At 41.0% G+C, this 22703-nt stretch overlaps 1 protein-coding gene across 1 annotated transcript in view; it reads right to left on the bottom strand.

Annotated features, from left to right (window-relative positions):
• GALNTL6 (polypeptide N-acetylgalactosaminyltransferase like 6) overlaps positions 1-22703 on the bottom strand; it is a 1127066-nt gene that overhangs the window by 823952 nt on the left and 280411 nt on the right. Inside the window, exon 2 of the mRNA XM_075258272.1 lies at positions 9998-10106. Within this exon, the coding sequence (XP_075114373.1) occupies positions 9998-10106 (109 nt within the window). The remainder of the gene's footprint in view (positions 1-9997; positions 10107-22703) is intronic.

The raw sequence follows: 22703 nt of genomic DNA, 5'->3' as shown, positions 1-22703 counted from the left end.
ACAGAGTGTAGAGATGTAGCAGAGCTGAGTGTGTGCTGAGCTCTGTTACATCAGAAATGTGTGTGGCAGGAGGAGTAGCTGGAGGGATGGTTGTCAGTATTGCAGAGCTGTGTGTGTGTGACAGGAGGAGTAGTTGGAGGGATGGTTGGGTGTAACAGAGCTGAGCTCTGCTTCATCTCTGGTGTCCGGAGTAGTCAAGCTAACCGCACAGCTAGCTCTGCTTCATCTCGCCATAGGAATGCATTGACCAGCATTGATTGGCCAGTGTACAGCATTCGGCCAATCAACGCTGGTTCTGCTGGAGGAGGCGGAGTCTAAAATCAGACCAGAATGGAAACTGCTGTGGACCGATTTTAGACTCCGCCTCCTCAGGCAGAACCAGCGTTGATTGGCTGAATGCTGTACACTCGCCAATCAACGCTGGTCAATACATTCCTATGGGGAAAAGTCAGCTCCGGCATATCGCAAGCTGACAGGGATCCTGAACATAATAAAGGTACTTGATGCCCCCAGACATGCTTCCCCTGCTGTCCCAGTTGCATTCCAGGGTGTTGGCATCATTTCCTGGGGTGTCATAGTGGACTTGGTGACTCTTCTGAATCGAATGGTGGGATCCCCTGTAGTGAAGCAATTTCTCCCATAGACTATAATAGGGTTCGATATTCGTTCGAATAGTCGAATATTGAGCGGCTATTCGAAATGAATATCGAATCTCGAATATTTCACTGTTCGCTCATCTCTAGAAGTGAATTGTTGAATGTTTTGTGTCTTTCATTTAGGATACATTGTTTTTGGTATACCAAGGTCACATAATGCTAAGACATATATCATTCTAATAGGAATTCATGTGTATATTCCAATTTTTGTTGATGCATAAAAATGCATTTTAATAAATGAGTGATGTAAGTGAAGACCTGACAAGAGGGCAGGCAATAGGTTTAAATGAAGTAAAAAAACGGATGTGCGTGGTCCCATCGGAATGAATATACCAGTGTGTTATCAGTAACAAAATGAATGAAAAAAACAAAGGGTAGCACACTAAGACAAATATAGATGTGTGCGTAGTGCATCGATCCCTGTACAGTAATAAAATGTTTGACATTAGTATACTAAATCATACTGCCCAACTTCTTCATTTCCATTGTTAAAATGATCCTAGCCAATCTAAATTTTTTGCACTGAAGATCTGGTTTGCCATCCTTTAAGAGCTGCAGCTGATGTTGGTACATTCAGAACATATATAGTGCTCCTCTTTGCCACCACTTATTTTACATATTAATTTTCATAGCCGCCTATCATCTTTTTCTGTTATTTTTGCTATGCTTGTGTATCTGTCCATTCAGATAAATTATACTGCACTGCTTAGATCACAGTTGCCTTTTAGAATAAATAGTTCTCCTAGCCATTGTATATGGCACTGAACAACATCCTGTTAACTAGCATTAGTTGTCCTCTTGACAGTTTCCAAGTATGGATTTAGAATAATAAACATTAGGAACAAACATTTTAATGCCCTTTTTCAGGTTTTCTGGCCGGAGTACATTGAAATGCATGCTTTTAACACAGAATAATATTTTTCCATTACAAATACATTTCCATTAGGCACAAAAGTCTCATGCTTTAAGTGATAATAGAAAAAATATTACAAGTGTAGTTCTTGGCCTGTAGTGGTCTGGTCTCCAACAGAACGTTGTAGGGACCGCTAGTATATGCAGCCAGGGTAGTGGATAGTACTGTATAGAGGCAACCTTCGAACATCATATTTGCTTGAAAAGGTAGACCACCAGAGGACTAGATATACACATTGGGTTTCACAGCATTTAACCATCTCTGGGTTTCTATGGGAAACATGCTCTCTGCTACAAATAAACACATTGCTCTAAATCTCACAGAAAAGCATTTTACCTACAGACTGATACTGCAGTATTCCCAACACAATCCACTTGTATGCAGTAGGTAACCTTGTTCACCTACCTATTGGGATGCAGCTGGTTCTAGTTTAAGATTACAAGATTAAACTTTGTATTCAATGATGTCTAAGAATATTACCTATTCACTGTCTGCTGAGACTGATACAAGATTGATGTAGTCTCAATGAGAAATAGAGGTCTGAGTGGGATACCAATCTTCAAAAGAAAAACTGAATTTCACATTCATTTTGTTCTGTCTTCAAGCTGCTAAAGATCTATAAGTTACATTCACAAATTGCAGAGACAGTAATGGTTTACAATACAGTTTATAATGGAAGTAAGAAACAAAGATGTCATTGTCCACATTTTATTGGTATATTTAGATTCTCTGTGCCCCATCTATAGATGACCATTACCATCCAGTAAAGTCTCACCTGCAGGATATATTGCTTAATCATGATCTATCATATAATATGCATAGGTACTATATAAGCCACATTTAGTTTAGCTGAACCTTCTTTTCAATTACTATTTTCAAGGTCATTTTTTTTTTCATTGGGCAGATATGTGAAAAATTATATGTGAAATGATATGTGACAATGATGCCTGTTGAAAGGTTAAAAGGTTTGATATTAATTTGTTATAGACAAGTAATGGAGCTCTATGAAATAAGTGCTTACAATGCTTAGGGCGGGTTCACACCTGCGCCTGGTCTCTACTTTCAGGTTTCCATCTTCTGCCCGAAAAACTGGACAGGAGACAGAAAACAGCAGTCAGTTTTCAAAAACATTCATTTGAATGGGTTTGAAAAGTGTCCACCTCTTAGTGCCCGTGAACGTCTTCTGCTCTCTGTGGCGAAACCGTTTTTTTTTTTTAACCAGACACAAAGTCAGACATGCAGGAATTTGTGTTCAGTTAAAAAAAACGGTTTCGCCGCAGAGACCAGAAGATGCTCACGGGCGTTCACCGGCGGACACTGATTGCACAGGAGACGGAAACCCACAAAGCAGAGAGCGGCCGTCAGTGTGAACCTGCCCTGAGTTGGAAAACCTTGGTCATTCCTAGTGTTTTTAAATGTTTTTATTTGTACAGAATAAAAAGAAACAAATAGATGATAATAAAACACCAATAAAGAAATAGCAAGAATACATATACAAACATGCATACATACAAACAAACAAAACAGAATAAAGAGATGTAACAAAGTTCAATTTCACAATTAAGTCAAAAGTGATAAGTGAAACCTTGGCACATCTGCATATACACACATCTATTGAGCACTATACCAAATGCCAATAGAGCAACAAAAATAATGAAATGAAAGGAAAGAAAGAAAAGAGGGGAAGAGAGATAAGCAAAAAAAAACCAAAAATACCACATGTGATAATTGTATTGGAATTGCTAGAGGAGCAATTCCACAGTAGCTGCTGGAAAATCCTGGAGGAAGGGGCACAATGAGACAGTGAGCCCTAAGCTGAACCCACCGCTGCCCCTACCTGCTTGCCTCACTGCCCTAGGTGGCAGAGGACAACTGGTCAACAAAGCCCTTCCTGTATAGGTGACAACACAGAATGAAGACAAGACAAACAACAAAGGACAGCTAGCCAAGGGTCCAGTAACAATTGAGCAATGCAGTACAGAATCAAAATACAAGAGAATGGTCAAAAGGGAAACCAGGGGTCAGAGGTCAGTAATATAATAGTAGCAGACAGAGGAGCTTAGCAGGGACAAAGTCTAAGGACAGAGTCTCAATAGGCAGCATGGCTGTGTGGGCTAATATCTTGTATATAGAAAGCCAAAGACCTGCCTTAGGCTTGAATGGTAGACAGGCTGTCAATCACACAGGCCAGACTACAATTAACCATTTGATGATCAGAAAGAAACAAGGTCCAGGAGATGGGTGTGGTGGAATTCAATGACAGAGGAGAGGTATTAGAGCAGTATTCACACAGTGCAATGAAAAACTTTGAGCAAATAATCAAAATGAGCACACCTCCTGCGCTGCAGCGTGCAAGCAGAGAGTGGTGCAGAGACCCGAACAGGCAGAGATGTTACAATAAAACAGTATGCATGTCTAACTTCTTCATACTCCAGCCTCTCTAACTTCAGTATACTATCTCCAAGATTATATCTTCTGACTGCATAATATTTATATTTATCTATGAAGTGTTGGTTAATTATTACTAAATCAGTTTCAATTTCAGATTTGGTAGCCTCTGCCAGCCCTCTGGGGCATTCTAAAAGGGCCCATTATTGTGTCAGGGCCTGGAAGATCTGGTGTGCACTTGGTGGGCTATCTTGTCCCAACGCTAAAGAATAATACTGCAACAAATACACAATACATTTTAATTTCTAAGCAGCTAACAATTTTAACAATAAGTTCACTGGCTACATGTTCAATTCTACTCTGGAGAAACATAGATTTTTATCTTCTCCTTTTTCCTAGATTAAATAATGGTCTCTCTGTTACCCCAAACTCGACTACATCTTTATTCTATGGTATTTACAATTGTCCATTGTCTGTTACTGTTAAAGGGGCTCTATCATTGGAAAAAGTCATTTTTAGCGAAAGGAATTCTACCATTTAAAAACCTTTTTTTCTAGTTGACACGGAGGGATAGCCTTGAAAAAAACTATTCTTATCCTACCTCTAGATGTCTTCTCTGCACCGCCGTTCAGTAGAAATTCCAATTTTCGTCGGTATGCAAATGAGTTCTCTCGCAGCACGGGGGGTGGGCCCCATCGCTCGAACAGCACTGGGGGTGTCCCCAATGCTGCAAGAGAACTCTCCAGCGCTGCCTCCATCTTCTTCAGGAATGGGGTCTTCACGCGTCTTCTACCGAGGGTTGGCTTTAAACTACTAGGCCTCGGACCTAGGGTAAAGTCGACTGCGTATGCCTGCCAGCCACAAGAAAATGGCTGCTTACACAGTATTTTAAGTGGCCATTTTCTTGTGGCCTGTGGGCATGCACAGTCAGCTTTGCCCTAGGCCCGAGGCCTAGAAGTTTGAAGCCACCACCAGAAGAAGATGCATGAAGACCCCATTCCTGAAGAAGATGGAGGCAGTGCTGGAAAGTTCTCTCACAGCATTGGGGATGCCACCAGTGCTGCAAGAGAACTTATTTGCATACCGGTGAAAGACGGGCTTTCTACTGAACGGCGGGGCAGAGAACACATCTAAAGGTAGGAGAAGAATAGCCTTTTTTAAGGCTATTCTGTTGTGTGAAAGAGAAAAAAAAAGGTTTTTAATGGTAGAATCCCTTAAGCACATCCAGCGTAGCCTTTAGAAAGGCTATTTCACACGTACTTTTTATGTAAATTGCCTCAGTAGTTTTTGAATGAGACAGTTTTATTCATATGCTAATTAGCCTCTCTGTGCACCCCGGAAGTCTCTTCGTGCACTGTCTTCTGTATATACAGCACAGGTTGCTGCTGCTGCTGACTCCTCCCTGCTCTCACACACAGACACATAGCACACAGCAGGGAGAGGAGAGCTGGCTGACAACTTCCAGTGCACAGAGAAGTGCAACAGACTTATTCAAAAACTACTGAAGCAATTTACATACAAAAGGTAGGTGTGGAATAGCCTTTCTTAAGGCTCTTCAAGTACGTGATTAGTTAAACATGACTTTTCCCAATGATAGAGCCCCTTTAAATAGCCATTTACTCTTAGAGTATTCTGGGTATTTACTATATTGGGCAAGCAAAGTGTTGCCTAAAGGGAAATGACTTTTCTTTGCTTTATTTATTGGTCTTTGGAATGTCTTGATTCTGGATATAATACCTTCTTTTAGTTCTATATCCGAAATTCCACATTCATTGTCAGACCAGCAATAACATTATTGCTGTATAAAACTTTACATTCCTGACTGACAGTACAATGCTAAGTAAAATAATCCCCTGAACTGAACTGTTTTTCAGCTGTGTGTCGTGCCTTTGTGTTGAAGAATGTAGCATTGACTTACTGTACCAAATATTTATCACGTTTTTACAGTATTTAATGGGTCAAGGACACTTTCCATAAAAAATGCTGTAACAGCCGAAATAAACAAAAAACATATACTGTAATTTATAAAGTGACCGAAATACATATATACCACAGGAGGAACTAAATCAGGACTGTAATGTTTGAGAAAGTCACGCTAAGCCAAGGTTCAAGAAAGTTTTAAAAGGGTTATCTAAGATCTGTTTAAATATTTATGGCTACTGTTTGGACTGTACCTTCAGTTCTTAGGATGGTTCTGACTCTGGATCACATGATTGAAATAAGTACCTGGCATTGAGCCATCTTGCTCCCTCCTCTCCCATGTTCTCAAGTTTTTTGTTTTTTTGGTTTTTTTTTCCGTGTTCTCAAGTTGTTACCCGTACTATAGGGGCTGACGTTACTAATGATCTTGTCTACCAATCAGGTAACTACTTGTGAACGTGGGCGAGGAGGGAGGAGGAGGGAGTCTGGGTACTGGTTACTGGAGGTCTGGGGGTTTGGTTGCTGGTACCAATCATGAGATCTATGGTCGGACACAGCCCTTAAATGCGAGGTATGGGCCAATAGCTCAAAGGGGAAGTAAGTATTTAAACACTCCCTGGATAACTTTTTTAAAGATGAGAGCAAGAACTAATAAAATAAGAGTAAGGCAATGTGAAATAAATATGTATTATCACAAGTTATAACAAAATAGGTCATAAGCAGACAGGACAAATTTGTTACAAGAATTTCTGTCTGTGACTGCTTCATTAATATGGTTGAAGGTTACAGAAACATTTAGATACCTTGAACCAGATTCTGAGAAATTTATGCAAAATACCTGCCATGTATGAATATACTCTTATCAATAAATGAACCTGTATATTTCTTTATTTTTTACAATACTCTAAGGCGGTAGTTTCCAAACTTTCTGAAGGTGGGACTTACTTGTAGATGAGAATTGTGCTGGGGACACCCCTCTATCGTATTTACGGTAGTTGCATTTGAGAAACAAATGTCTCTATGTCTCTGTACTCTGCCTCTTATTCTGCCTTTTAGCATTGTATTCTGTCTTTTATTCTATTCTGCCATCAGAAATTTTGGAGTCCTATAATGGCACTTCAAAGGAACGCTGCACCAGGTGCTGAAGAACGGACGTGTTGTATGTAACACCTTGGTGTTCTTTAGCATAGGGACATACGTGCAGTGCTCCATTGAGGTGGCAGCGGAGGCTGGCCTGGACAGGAGTGTAGACAGGTGAGTAAATTATCAGCCACTAGCTATTACAATAATAAAATAAGCAGCATCCAAATAAAAAACGAATGCAGCCTTGATTTATGCCATGGGGCACCCCTGCCCATTTATCACTGATGGTTTGCTATTCCCCGGCACTCTTGTCGCAAACCACCATGGAGTTGTCCCCTACAATTTGGGAACCACTGCTGTAAGGTATTGCATGTCTTCTGTGAGAAAAATTTGCAGAAATCCAAATTAACCAATTGAAGAAGTCTGAGTTATCTCTACTACATCTATATTGTGCAAGTTTCCACAGTGTGGTAAAAACCAGTAGAAATAAAGTATATTTTGTACTGGCACATCAATGGTGTTTTAATTATAGAGTCCACAACATATTTATTGTCCTGTTATGACATATAATGACTTCTTAGTTATACCCCAATAGCAAAAGAGTTGATCTGTTAGTACAATGTCTCAAGATCAAATGTAGTACTGTCACATGGAGTATGAATGGCGCACCATATTTTTCGGCATTTACTGTGTGATATCACACTTTGAGTTTGAAGCAAATACTGTATATTTTATATTGCCAGAATTCCTGAAGTGATCAATTGATATTTGCCAAATAGAATTTGGCGTAAAACAAGAAGAGATACTTTGGAGTGTTGGAAATTATTGCAAACTATAACATATTGTACAGTATTAATGCAGAATCTCATTTCCTGAATGCATGTTATTATTTTTCATTCACTAACAGTAACAATTCAGACTAAAGAAGTTCAGCATACATCTAATCCCAGGTAGTAATAATTGACATCATTTTCTTTTTTTGTATAAAATGTATAGGAGAAAAATGAACTTCCCAATTAAATTGGCCATGGAGAATTTATAATTCCACAGTAACATGACACAGGCCACAGGTTCAGTGGCATAACTAACAATGGTGGGGCCCCATGGCGAACTTTTGCCAAAGACCTCAACTAACCAACCCCCCAAGCATTCCTGTGCGCTCTATTATGCCCCATAGTGGCCCCTGCACACAGTATCCACTGATTCCACCACAGTTGGAATTTACTCTGAATCCTCCACTACTTCTGAGCAACAAGCGCAAGTAGTTTTGGCGCCTGATCTGCTATTTAAAGGGGCTCTATCAGCAAAATTATGCTGTATGAGCCCCACATATGCCACATACTCAGGCACCACTAATCTATTTAAACCTCCCCCCCCCCCCCCGTTTCAAAATAATACCCTAAAAACGATTATTCAAATGATACTTACTGTGCACGGTCGAATGTCATCTTGCTGTCACACCTTCCTCTTCTTTCTTCTTTCAGCAATGCCCTTATTCCAGCAATGCTCTTCCATGCCTTGATCTTCTGTTCTTTCGGTGGGTTGTGTACATGTGCAGTACACTCGCAAACTTGGAAGAAAAGAAGATCAAGGCGTGGAAGAGCGAGGACAGGAGGGCGTCACTGGAAGAAGAAAGAAGAGGAAGGCATGACAGCAAAATGACATCCGACAGTGCACGACTGCCCACCATGCCCAGGTAAGTATCATTTGAATAATTGTTTTCAGGGTATTACTTTAAAATGGGGGGGAGGGGGGGTTAAAATAAGATTAAGATTAATAAAATTTTTAAAGGCTATTCAGGCATATGTGGGGCTCATACAGCATAATTTTTCTGGTAGAGCCCCTTTAAGCTCTGTAATGTCAGAAGGGCGGTGTCAGACAGGGGGTTGTGATTCAGAGCTCCAATCAGAGGCAGCCATTGTCAGAGCTCAGATTCACACCCATTGTCTGCTCCTTCCTGACACCGCCCTCCTGACAATACAGAGTCTAAATAGTATATCAGGCACCAAAACTAACAACATTGATTTCTCAGGAGTGGTGGGGGCAAGAAAAAAAATCTAAATTTGTGAGAATCCGGGGAAGTAACAGCTACTAAATGATGTGAAGAACTGTGTGAAGACTTTTTGGAGGTGGTGAAAAGTCCTCTCTAAACAGAAGTTTACTGTAAAAAGATCAGCCAAATTTGCCATGCTTCTTAATAAAGTAAGGGTGTGCCAGAACACTAAATCTATGAGCTGGTGTAGAGTTATGTAAGTTTCAAGAGTAAATCATAGTAAATTAATTAAATTGTAGGAGGTCATAACACCTTCCTCTAAGCTGTCCTGTGGCAAGAGCATCGGAAAACACATCCAAAAGTTGCACATTGAGATTTGTGTTTCAGGCATACATCCAGACAATAAGTGTGCAGAGTTCTGTATTTATTTACCTGCATATCTGTGCATTTTTTCAGCAAAGATTTAAAGAGAACCTGTCACAATGAAAATTAAGACTAATCTGTAGGTGGCATGTTATAGAGCAGGAGATTTGCTGTGCATATTGATATATAGTTTTATGGGAATATATCCAGTATAATCTGTCAATTATTCATTTACAGCGAGGGCTGTCAATAACTAGGTTGCTCCCCCATGTTTAGATGACTGTATCTAAGCATAGAAAAAGAAAACGTATACATGGAGAAATAATAAGTTAGACCAAAACTTTACCTACAAAATTATACAACAATATGCTCATCATCTCCTGCTGTATACCCTGCTGTATGCAGATTGAACTGCATTTTCATAGTGGCAAGATTGCTTTAAGGGATATTCTTCTAACAGACATTTATGACATATCCAGAAATTTCTCCATTAGTTATGACTGGTGTCATGGGTCCAAGGATGGTTGGGAGTCTGGAACCATATGTATGGTCTCTCCAATTAACTCCTGTGTGACTTATTTCCATACAAGTCACATGGAGATTACCATGATAGGAATGTCTCTTTAATGTTTAGTCAGTGATATAATGAGGATTCTAGATTAAAATGCGAAACTTCCATACCTGAGCGTAGCGCATCCTTCTGAATACTGTCATAGTCATGCCAGTCCTTCCTTCTGAGGCCATCTGTCCATGTGTAGAGCTGGGCATCACTAAGTCCAAGAGAAAATGCCTGCATGAGAGAAGAAGATATGCATATATAAGATTAGATAGTTTGTAAATGATCAGACATGTTGTAGCTATAGAGAGCCAAAGAGACATAGAAGGTTCTGTTCAATATATATCAATATCAATATTAATAGCAATATCAATGTATAGAATCTCCCATAAAATAGTGGGGGGAAAAAAGAAGCTTTAAAAAAAAAAAATAAAAGTTCTAAATCACTCCTTTCCCTAGAATACATATAAAAGTAGAAAATGACTGTGAAACACATACACATTAGATATCCCTGTGTCTGAAAGTGCCCGGTCTACTGAATATAGGGTATCTGCAGTGCTCCTCTTCTGTCAGGAAGGGGTTAATAGAAGCACTGCAGATACCCTATATTCAGCCAGGCTGAATTCCAACTGGGGGTAAAAAAAACTCAGTCCTCAAGCTCAAGGAAGGGCCAGACAGACAACCAAAACACCCCCTCCACTTTCCCAGCACCCAGCAACTACTGCACCCAAAAACTCCAACCATTTTAATTTTTGAAATTTTCCAGTAGCTGCTGCATATAAGCCCCCTAAGCTTATACTCGAGTTAATAAGTTTTCCCAGTTTTTTGTGGTAAAATTAGGGGCCTCGGCTTATATTCGGGTCGGCTTATACCCGAGTATATACGGTATATCATTGTGCACTGCATCAGCTAAATAACCACCAAAGGTAAAATATATCTAAGAAAAAAAACTTAAAACTTAAATCTATAGGCAATATTACATTAAATTCTGTTACCTTGAACAAATGTTCAGAGAGAAACATGTAAATTGGTTTTCTTTATGAAAAGGTGATATATACAAGCTTATTAGTGACTTCTAATCCAACAAAGCCATTGCAGTGAATAATAACCTTTTATATCACATCTGTGAAATTGAGTCTATAAGCATAAAGATACAGTTAAAGTTCTAATTCCCAATCGGTGGTAATCACTGTACATAAAAATGAGAAGATTCAATTGTTCACAGAGGAACTAATGCCAAATGACTTGCTGGAAGTAATTATAAGCAACTGAATAATTGCACCCATATATTCCTTAATAGGCTTCTTCTAGATGATGCAAATTGGTACTTTGTCCTATTACATTTAGAAATTTGCTCCATCAATGGAGATCACAACTTTCTTATGGAATTGAAGATTTCATTACAAATATTTTACTGTTCTGAAGTCTCTTTCCAGCCTGGTCATTTACATCCAGCCTAAATGCCTTCAGAACAGCTTTGTTGTCTTTGTCTCTTTGTTGGCTGTTGACTCTCCCCTCACCATCTCAACTGGGAAATTTTACCTTTCCATGGAAGGAGGAGACTGATTTTACACTTTCAGAAACCTATAGTCAGCAGAAACCAGAAGTCAGGCTGTTATTATGTTGATACAGGGGCCTTCCAGATTACATGACCTTATGTCATCCATTTTTCCTCTGTTGAAGATGTAGTACTGAGATCAACACAATCTTGATTGTCTTTTGGAACTGCATAAAATTGGTGGACTTTAGATCTGCAGTGTAGCGTAAAGTATAACGGAAGGGATGTGTTCACTATTTTTCCAAAATTTGCTGTTTTCTATCTCTAAGAAAAATTTCAATGACAGCCTAATATTCTTCATGAAGTGCAGGGATTGGACTGGAAGGGACTGGGATAAAGTTATTATCTCCCAAGATGCCCATTCAGACTTTTTGGGACATCTGGAAGAATGTTTGTCAACACTACAATTAGTCCTGTGTCATACCGACACTAAAGCATCCTGAAACCATTCATGGGTGTGGTGGCTTTTCATCCAAGGGAGTGGGCTCCCTCACAAAATTGTCTGAGAACGTTGCTATGAATAAAGACTTGAACCTAAACATGCTCCAAGAGCAATTAGTTCCAACAATCCAGGAACAAGGTGGTGATGAACCCTGATTTTTCTGTCATGATGTAGCACCACGTCATAAGGGAAATGTGATAACTAAGTATATTGATAAACAAAACATTAAAATTTTAACCTCAATCCTATGAGACCCTATGGTCAATCCACAAAAATCAGGAGGACAAACAGAAACAGAGAAATTGTGATGAAGTTTAAGCAATGATCAGATAAGGATGGATGACCGTCACTCAGGATGTGGTCCAGAAGCTGTGCCAGGATAAACCACAGAAGTCTTGAAAAATAAAGGTCAACACTCTAAATATTGAGTCTTTGCATAAACTTGATGTATTTGTCAACAAACGTTCGAAAACTAATGAAATACTTATAATTGTATTTCAGTAACTATAGAAACAACTAATTAAACGATCTTAAAAAAACACTGAAGTTGAATTTTTTCTGAAAACCAAAATTTAGGTAAGTATCGAAATGTTTGGCCACAACTGTGCATATAAAATAAAATGTTAAGTAACTTAGTACATGCGTTCTCTTAGACTGAACAAGCAATGAAGGAGAGAACCTGAGCAGTCTTATCTACAGTCATAATCACAATTCGATGTTACTGAGCTCCGATTTACCAGCATTTTCTGCTTGTTCATTGTTTGCATGGAGCTTCTTCTGAAGACGCAATCCCTGGAGCATAATCTTTACACAAGGCAATGCACAGTTATCTAAAATCTGACTCTACCAGAATGCATTAAAGCAAAGAGTACCGAAATGAACTGTGTTAGAGCAGCCGGCAGAAATGTGAATGTATCTCAGGTTTATAATACAGGTTGTAATTCAGAATCAGCACAAGATAAGATAATACAATGTACTGTAAATATACTAAGCTTTTATGAAGAATATATCTAATTATAGAAGCTGAGAAGATCCTTCATTACTATTCCTATTCATAAAACATAATGACAAGTCAGATGTTTTGGTCGGTGGACACTTTGGCTCTCTCAGCTCATCACTATTGTATGTAAGAACTGCATTTATGAGTATCACATTTCTACTATCCCAATAAAGCAGACATTTTCAATGTAATGTTTGCATACAGATAAAATGTATGGTAAAACGTGAAATTAGAAGGTCTACACAGTTCTTCAGCAAAGAAAAGTACCATGCAAGCCCAGCCCTTCCGTTTAAAAAAAAAAAAAAAAAATTGATTGTGAGCCCCATATAGGGATCACAAATTACATTTCCCCCCCCCCCCCCCATCAGTATGTCTTTGTAGAATGGGAGGAAATCCACGCAAACATGGGAAGAACATACAACCTCCTTGCAGATGTTGTTCCTGGTGGAATTTAAACCCAGGACTCCAGCACTGCAAGGCTGCAGTGCTAACCACTAAGCCACCATGTTGCCCCAGCCCAGCCTAACCCTTCTGACCAAGGAGAATCAGGCAGAGCCACTCGCAGCTGAGCCCACACAGCAATCAGCTGAGCACTTCTGTACATTGGTTTTAGTAGTCACAGGATCTCATTGTCTAGGCCAAAACTTCTGACATCCCTGTGACACACCAAACCAAAACATTTACGAAACAGCAGTTCTTCTCTAAGACAAACATATACAACAGTGAAATCTAGCAGCAAATCCACTGCACACAATTCAGAATCAAATGTTGACCGAGTCAACAGATTTGCAAATTGGTTTTCTATACTTTATAATTTTTTTCTTTTGGGTGCAGAGCTGTGGTTAGGCTAGCTTCACACCTGTATTTGGGTTTCCATTCTTCGGCTCCACTTGGGGACCCAAAAAAACAGAGAATCAATTTGCTTACAAAAAAAATCGGTTACCTGGGTTCACTGGATTTCCACCTGAAAAATGCATTTTTTAAATGGACTCAGGGACGGAATCCCTGAACGCAGACCAGGCACAGTTGTGAACCTAGTCTTCGTATATCATATTTCTTGGTTTCATAAAAGCACACAATTCTATGAATGTGTTTGCTTCTTTATATAATGTGGATGATGACGCTCTACACAGCATTGTGGAATATGCTAGTGTATATGCACTATATAAACAAACTGTAACAAAAGAATATAATGCGCAGTTTCAATTTTTTTTATTTTATTATTGCTATGTGTTTGAAAAAAATTGATAGTAGGAGTTTTGTATTTAGAAAGGGGATATTGAAAGAAATGCAAAACCAGGCTGTAAAGTAGACTAGTCCTGTTTGTACATTGTAAGGCCAGTGTATTAATGGGCCTATTTGATCAGTGAAATATGGACCTTATATTGGCAATTAGAGATGAGTGAACAGTAAAATGTTCGATATTCGATATTTGTTTCGAGTAGCCCCGCAATATTCAACTACTCGAAACGAATATCGAATCCTATTATACTCTATGGGGGAAAAATGCTTGTTTCAGAGGTAGGCAACATTTGATCAAATAGAACTTACCAAGTCCACAAGTGAGGGTCGGGCTGGATTCTCCGAGAAGTCTTCTCCGTGCAGCGTCCCCGCGGCGTCTTCCGGCTCTGAATTCACTCTGTCAGGGACCGGGCCTGGGCAGAGCTGACTGTGCACTACAAGAAAATGGCCGCTTACAGTCAAAGCGGCCATATTCTTGTAGCGCGGGCATGCGCAGTCGGCTCTGCCCAGGCCCGATACCTGGCAGAGTGAATTCAGAGCCAGAAGATGCCGCGGGGACGCTGCACGGAGAAGACTTCTAAAGGTAGGAGAAGAACCAGCGTTGATTGGCCGACTGTATATCATTCGGCCAATCAACGCTGGTTCTTCATCAAATTTTGCCATTCGAATAGCGAGTAGTATTCAATCAAGTACGAGTATTTCGAATACCGTAGTATTCGATCGAATACCTACTCGATCGAATACTACTCGCTCATCTCTATTGGCAATATTTCTGAGATTTTTTCATCTTTGATGTCTGGAGTCCCTGCGTCCCTGTGGGACTACTGCCCTGTACAGTAATAATAGGAATACTCCTAGCATCATAGATCACTATGTCCAGGTTCCTGGCAATGTTCATTTGGGAAAAAATGCGAACATTCAATCCATATCTCATGGACTGAATATGCCTTTGTGAAGCCAACCTAACTCTGCTTTTTATACTTATAGTTTTACTAAATGAGCTACAACTTTCCTTTAAAGCAGTTGTCCAGATTTAACAACATATATCTGCTTCCGTATGTTGTGTGTGATATCGTCCTTCATTCCATACCATTGCTTCTGCTGTACTACAAGAATCATGGACACGTGTGGTACATATTTTAGAAGAAAGCAGGCATGTTTTGTTGATTCTGGACATCCCCTTTAAGTTAGTCATGCTTTTCATTTACCCTAAAAACTGAAGCTTTAAATCAGCACATAGTTTTGTGGCACTGGTCCTTTATACACCGGCAGAAAGTTATTATGTGTATGCAATGTTTTTTGTTATCTCTCATTTCGATATATTAAACATTTTCTGCCATTTTTCTATAACAAATCTTAGCATTTGGTCCCAGGAGTTACATTTATTGCACCCGGCAGGTGACTTCTGCTTCCATGTTTAACTTAGGGTAGTCCTTAAGGAACTGGGAAGAGGCTGCTATTACATGCAGTGTCTGGCTCGCTGTTTGATTCTTACATTAACCTGAAGCTCTGCGGGACGCCTGACTGATAAAGTGCATCCCACATTCACAGGCTCTATCTTCTCTAGAGAAGATTTAACATCTGGCCCAATTATAAAAATGCATAAAGTGCAAAAATATGAGCCAACAACATAGAAAAGGTTTGCTTGATTATTTTGCTGAATTTTGCTAAGAATCAAATTAAAGTATTAACATGCATCATGTAGTTAGCTGCCTCACACATTGTGCTCGATGCAGATGGAGTCTCTTAATGGTGATTGCAGACTTACACCTGTCTCAAGTTAAGTCCATAGCAAATCATTCACAGTCTACTGATCTTAGAACTGTCTCCAATGCAAATAGCTCAAGCATTCAGCAGCCTTAACACTTTGTGGATTCAAACTAGAGGAAAAAAATCCTATTAAAATGATATTGTTATGTAAGAATAGATAAGAACATCTATTTTCCTTGCTGTCATTACTACTTCAATGAACAAGCAACCACATCTTCTGCAAAAAGTTGCAAGCAATGGGCATTGTAACGTTCCAGCACATGAGGTTGCTCCTGTAGGGCATTGTAAAATGAGAAATTTGGTAAGTAAAATATAAATCAAATACTATACATATTACATATGTATATTATTTCTATTAGATACCTAGGCATGATTCCCATAACCTATTGGATCTTGTGAAGAGACCTGTGCTTTGACTTCTTGTCCACACAGTTTAGTTAAGGAGTTCAATTTCTCATAAAACCAGTTCAACCCAATATCACAACATTCCAACAAAACCCTTGACAGGATGCAGTTCACAATGCAACCACTGTGTGGCCACATATAGACGCTATCAATCTGTGGCACTATATTGCGAAACAATAGTTGTTTGAAAAGCTGATTATCTCATGACACATACCCCTGTATCTAGACAGGTCCATTCATGAGGAAAGGCGTGAAGGACACATATGCATAATATTTCCCTATATATGCATGAGATTAATGCACATGGCACATGGTGCAAGCTCTGAGTTGTACGAAGCCATTCAGACACTTTGACATATATTGAGTTATACTGTACCTGCACAGGCCTCTGATTCCTGAACAAGACAAATATGTTTATTTTTGCCAAAGTCCATATGACTCAGAAAAAAATGTGGCCTGCCCCATCTTGTGCCGTATTATGGGGATATTCTCCTTTAGATGCATTACAGCATACACATAACATTCAGCACCCAAAATAGGTTTATGTAGTGGCACACCTATGGTTCAGTACTACACAGTTACATTTTGACACTCAGAACAACTTCACAAAAAAAACTACCCCAGGTAAATGCAGGACAATAACAAAAAGTTGCAAAAATCCTGTTAGACCTAATAAAGAAAATGCAAAATCTTTAAATATCTTTTTTTTTTTTTGCAATAAATCCAAAATTTTAACATAGTTATTTGATATTGATATTTTAGAATGATTTTGAGTCCAAAAAGTAGAATATATAGAAGAATATATATATAGAAGAAAATATAGAAGAATATATATATAGACGAAAAGTAGATATACATGGAACTTTATTTCCTATTATTTCTACTGTGCAGTGTTACATATACAGGGATTCTGTACATATAAGTGAGAGAAGACTATAAATTATCCATTTTTTACAAGTCTCGTCCTTTGATACTACGGGTAAGTTTGCTGCACTGTGATATTGGCTACATGTCATTCAAAGCAGAAACAATCAATGCCGGCTTTAGGTACTTTATTAGAAATAAGCAAGGTGTTTCGTAGAAATATGAGAGGGATTGTGCTTGACCAACTGATCCCAGTAGAAAGGGTTAGAAGAGCTTGACTTTCTACTTGCCTTACGTTATAGAAATTGTTCTCCCTGGAGGTTCATGTATATATTCCTTCCAAACAGCCATAATTGCATAATGTAACCCTGACAATTGTTGAGGATCGTTGCTTATAAAGAGTTAAAGCTAGACAGCCAGAGCTGCCAGAGCAGCTAATTCTCTGTTCTGTATCTTGTATTTGATTCCAGCTGTGTAATTACAGATAAATATCTTAAGTCTAGAGATGGAGATGGCTTTATGTTTTGTTCTGGAATGATGAAACTTATTCACTTATTATTCGTGTGAAGCACACTCGTAAAGGGATCAGCGTGTATCAGGATTATAGACCTTTGAGTGCTGTGTTGAGCTTGAGGCCCTTCTCCAGTTTCCAGTTTGGTATAGTCAGAAACAGCAGATTTGTTAGAGCAGAACCTTGCTTACTAGAGATGAGCGAACACTAAAATGTTCGAGGTTCGAAATTCGATTCGAACAGCCGCTCACTGTTCGAGTGTTCGAATGGGTTTCGAACCCCATTATAGTCTATGGGGAACATAAACTCGTTAAGGGGGAAACCCAAATTCGTGTCTGGAGGGTCACCAAGTCCACTATGACACCCCAGGAAATGATACCAACACCCTGGAATGACACTGGGACAGCAGGGGAAGCATGTCTGGGGGCATAAAAGTCACTTTATTTCATGGAAATCCCTGTCAGTTTGCGATTTTCGCAAGCTAACTTTTCCCCATAGAAATGCATTGGCCAGTGCTGATTGGCCAGAGTACGGAACTCGACCAATCAGCGCTGGCTCTGCTGGAGGAGGCGGAGTCTAAGATAGCTCCACACCAGTCTCCATTCAGGTCCGACCTTAGACTCCGCCTCCTCCGGCAGAGCCAGCGCTGATTGGCCGAAGGCTGGCCAATGCATTCCTATGCGAATGCAGACTTAGCAGTGCTGAGTCAGTTTTGCTCAACTACACATCTGATGCACACTCGGCACTGCTACATCAGATGTAGCAATCTGATGTAGCAGAGCCGAGGGTGCACTAGAACCCCTGTGCAAACTCAGTTCACGCTAATAGAATGCATTGGCCAGCGCTGATTGGCCAATGCATTCTATTAGCCCGATGAAGTAGAGCTGAATGTGTGTGCTAAGCACACACATTCAGCACTGCTTCATCAAGCCAATACAATGCATTAGCCAGTGCTGATTGGCCAGAGTACGGAATTCGGCCAATCAGCGCTGGCCAATGCATTCTATTAGCCCGATGAAGTAGAGCTGAATGTGTGTGCTAAGCACACACATTCAGCACTGCTTCATCAAGCCAATACAATGCATTAGCCAGTGCTGATTGGCCAGAGTACGGAATTCGGCCAATCAGCGCTGGCTCTGCTGGAGGAGGCGGAGTCTAAGATCGCTCCACACCAGTCTCCATTCAGGTCCGACCTTAGACTCCGCCTCCTCCGGCAGAGCCAGCGCTGATTGGCCGAAGGCTGGCCAATGCATTCCTATGCGAATGCAGACTTAGCAGTGCTGAGTCAGTTTTGCTCAACTACACATCTGATGCACACTCGGCACTGCTACATCAGATGTAGCAATCTGATGTAGCAGAGCCGAGGGTGCACTAGAACCCCTGTGCAAACTCAGTTCACGCTAATAGAATGCATTGGCCAGCGCTGATTGGCCAATGCATTCTATTAGCCCGATGAAGTAGAGCTGAATGTGTGTGCTAAGCACACACATTCAGCACTGCTTCATCAAGCCAATACAATGCATTAGCCAGTGCTGATTGGCCAGAGTACGGAATTCGGCCAATCAGCGCTGGCCAATGCATTCTATTAGCCCGATGAAGTAGAGCTGAATGTGTGTGCTAAGCACACACATTCAGCACTGCTTCATCAAGCCAATACAATGCATTAGCCAGTGCTGATTGGCCAGAGTACGGAATTCGGCCAATCAGCGCTGGCTCTGCTGGAGGAGGCGGAGTCTAAGATCGCTCCACACCAGTCTCCATTCAGGTCCGACCTTAGACTCCGCCTCCTCCGGCAGAGCCAGCGCTGATTGGCCGAAGGCTGGCCAATGCATTCCTATGCGAATGCAGACTTAGCAGTGCTGAGTCAGTTTTGCTCAACTACACATCTGATGCACACTCGGCACTGCTACATCAGATGTAGCAATCTGATGTAGCAGAGCCGAGGGTGCACTAGAACCCCTGTGCAAACTCAGTTCACGCTAATAGAATGCATTGGCCAGCGCTGATTGGCCAATGCATTCTATTAGCCCGATGAAGTAGAGCTGAATGTGTGTGCTAAGCACACACATTCAGCACTGCTTCATCAAGCCAATACAATGCATTAGCCAGTGCTGATTGGCCAGAGTACGGAATTCGGCCAATCAGCGCTGGCCAATGCATTCTATTAGCCCGATGAAGTAGAGCTGAATGTGTGTGCTAAGCACACACATTCAGCACTGCTTCATCAAGCCAATACAATGCATTAGCCAGTGCTGATTGGCCAGAGTACGGAATTCGGCCAATCAGCGCTGGCTCTGCTGGAGGAGGCGGAGTCTAAGATCGCTCCACACCAGTCTCCATTCAGGTCCGACCTTAGACTCCGCCTCCTCCAGCAGAGCCAGCGCTGATTGGCCGAATTCCGTACTCTGGCCAATCAGCACTGGCTAATGCATTGTATTGGCGTGATGAAGCAGTGCTGAATGTGTGTGCTTAGCACACACATTCAGCTCTACTTCATCGGGCTAATAGAATGCATTGGCCAGCGCTGATTGGCCGAATTCCGTACTCTGGCCAATCAGTGCTGGCCAATGCATTCTATTAGCTTGATGAAGCAGAGTGTGCACAAGGGTTCAAGCGCACCCTCGGCTCTGATGTAGCAGAGCCGAGGCTGCACAAGGGTTCAAGCGCACCCTCGGCTCTGATGTAGGAGAGCCGAGGGTGCACTTGAACCCTTGTGCACCCTCAGCTCTGCTACATCAGAGCCGAGGGTGCGCTTGAACCCTTGTGCACACTCTGCTTCATCAAGCTAATAGAATGCATTGGCCAGCGCTGATTGGCCAATGTATTCTATTAGCCTGATGAAGTAGAGCTGAATGTGTGTGCTAAGCACACACATTCAGCTCTACTTCATCGGGCTAATAGAATGCATTGGCCAGCGCTGATTGGCCAGAGTACGGAACTCGACCAATCAGCGCTGGCTCTGCTGGAGGAGGCGGAGTCTAAGATCGCTCCACACCAGTCTCCATTCAGGTCCGACCTTAGACTCCGCCTCCTCCAGCAGAGCCAGCGCTGATTGGCCGAATTCCGTACTCTGGCCAATCAGCACTGGCTAATGCATTGTATTGGCGTGATGAAGCAGTGCTGAATGTGTGTGCTTAGCACACACATTCAGCTCTACTTCATCGGGCTAATAGAATGCATTGGCCAATCAGCGCTGGCCAATGCATTCTATTAGCGTGAACTGAGTTTGCACAGGGGTTCTAGTGCACCCTCGGCTCTGCTACATCAGATTGCTACATCTGATGTAGCAGTGCCGAGTGTGCATCAGATGTGTAGTTGAGCAAAACTGACTCAGCACTGCTAAGTCTCTGCATTCGCATAGGAATGCATTGGCCAGCCTTCGGCCAATCAGCGCTGGCTCTGCCGGAGGAGGCGGAGTCTAAGGTCGGACCTGAATGGAGACTGGTGTGGAGCGATCTTAGACTCCGCCTCCTCCAGCAGAGCCAGCGCTGATTGGTCGAGTTCCGTACTCTGGCCAATCAGCGCTGGCCAATGCATTCTATTAGCTTGATGAAGCAGAGTGTGCACAAGGGTTCAAGCGCACCCTCGGCTCTGATGTAGCAGAGCTGAGGGTGCACAAGGGTTCAAGTGCACCCTCGGCTCTCCTACATCAGAGCCGAGGGTGCGCTTGAACCCTTGTGCAGCCTCGGCTCTGCTACATCAGAGCCGAGGGTGCGCTTGAACCCTTGTGCACACTCTGCTTCATCAAGCTAATAGAATGCATTGGCCAGCACTGATTGGCCAGAGTACGGAATTCGGCCAATCAGCGCTGGCCAATGCATCCCTATGGGAAAAAGTTTATCTCACAAAAATCACAATTACACACCCGATAGAGCCCCAAAAAGTTATTTTTAATAACATTCCCCCCTAAATAAAGGTTATCCCTAGCTATCCCTGCCTGTACAGCTATCCCTGTCTCATAGTCACAAAGTTCACATTCTCATATGACCCGGATTTGAAATCCACTATTCGTCTAAAATGGAGGTCACCTGATTTCGGCAGCCAATGACTTTTTCCAATTTTTTTCAATGCCCCCAGTGTCGTAGTTCCTGTCCCACCTCCCCTGCGCTGTTATTGGTGCAAAAAAGGCGCCAGGGAAGGTGGGAGGGGAATCGAATTTTGGCGCACTTTACCACGTGGTGTTCGATTCGATTCGAACATGGCGAACACCCTGATATCCGATCGAACATGTGTTCGATAGAACACTGTTCGCTCATCTCTATTGCTTACCATTGAAGCAACAAACATGATGGTTATAAGCAGTCCAGTAGAACACTGGTGTAATGATAACAGTAAGATACTTCTTGACCCCAAGGCACTAAGCTAAGTACTTTGTACAAGTATTATAATTGTAGACATCTGATTGAAACAAAACTCGAACCAATGATTGTAGCATTGACAATATGATATATATATATATATATATATATATATATATATATATATCTTTATTTTGAATTAATGTTGTATAACTACTACTACGACTACTACTACATCAACTACTAGAACAAATACTACAACAACTACTACTACAACAACTACAACAAATACTATGACTACTACTACTAAAACTACTATAACTACTACTACTACAACTACTATAACTACTACTACAATAACTACTATAACTACTACTACAACTACTACAACTACTATGACTACTACTACAACAACATCTACTATGACTACTACAACAACTACTATAACTATAACAACTACTACAACAACTACTATAACTACTACTACAATAACTACTACTACAATAACTACTATAACTACTACTACAACTACTACAACTACTATGACTACTACTACAACAACATCTACTATGACTACTACAACAACTACTATAACTATAACAACTACTACAACAACTACTATAACTACTACTACTACAACAACAACAACTACTATAACAACTACTATGACTACTACAACTACTGGTAAAAAATATGCAAATCTATTCTCCTGGATGGAATTAGGAGAACAGAGTGCACTCT

This window comes from Leptodactylus fuscus, chromosome 1 (assembly GCF_031893055.1).
Source record: "Leptodactylus fuscus isolate aLepFus1 chromosome 1, aLepFus1.hap2, whole genome shotgun sequence".
In the NCBI taxonomy this organism is placed as follows: domain Eukaryota; kingdom Metazoa; phylum Chordata; class Amphibia; order Anura; family Leptodactylidae; genus Leptodactylus; species Leptodactylus fuscus.
The sequence above is the reverse complement of the archived record's forward strand: the minus strand, read 5'-3'. Positions and strand labels throughout refer to the sequence as shown.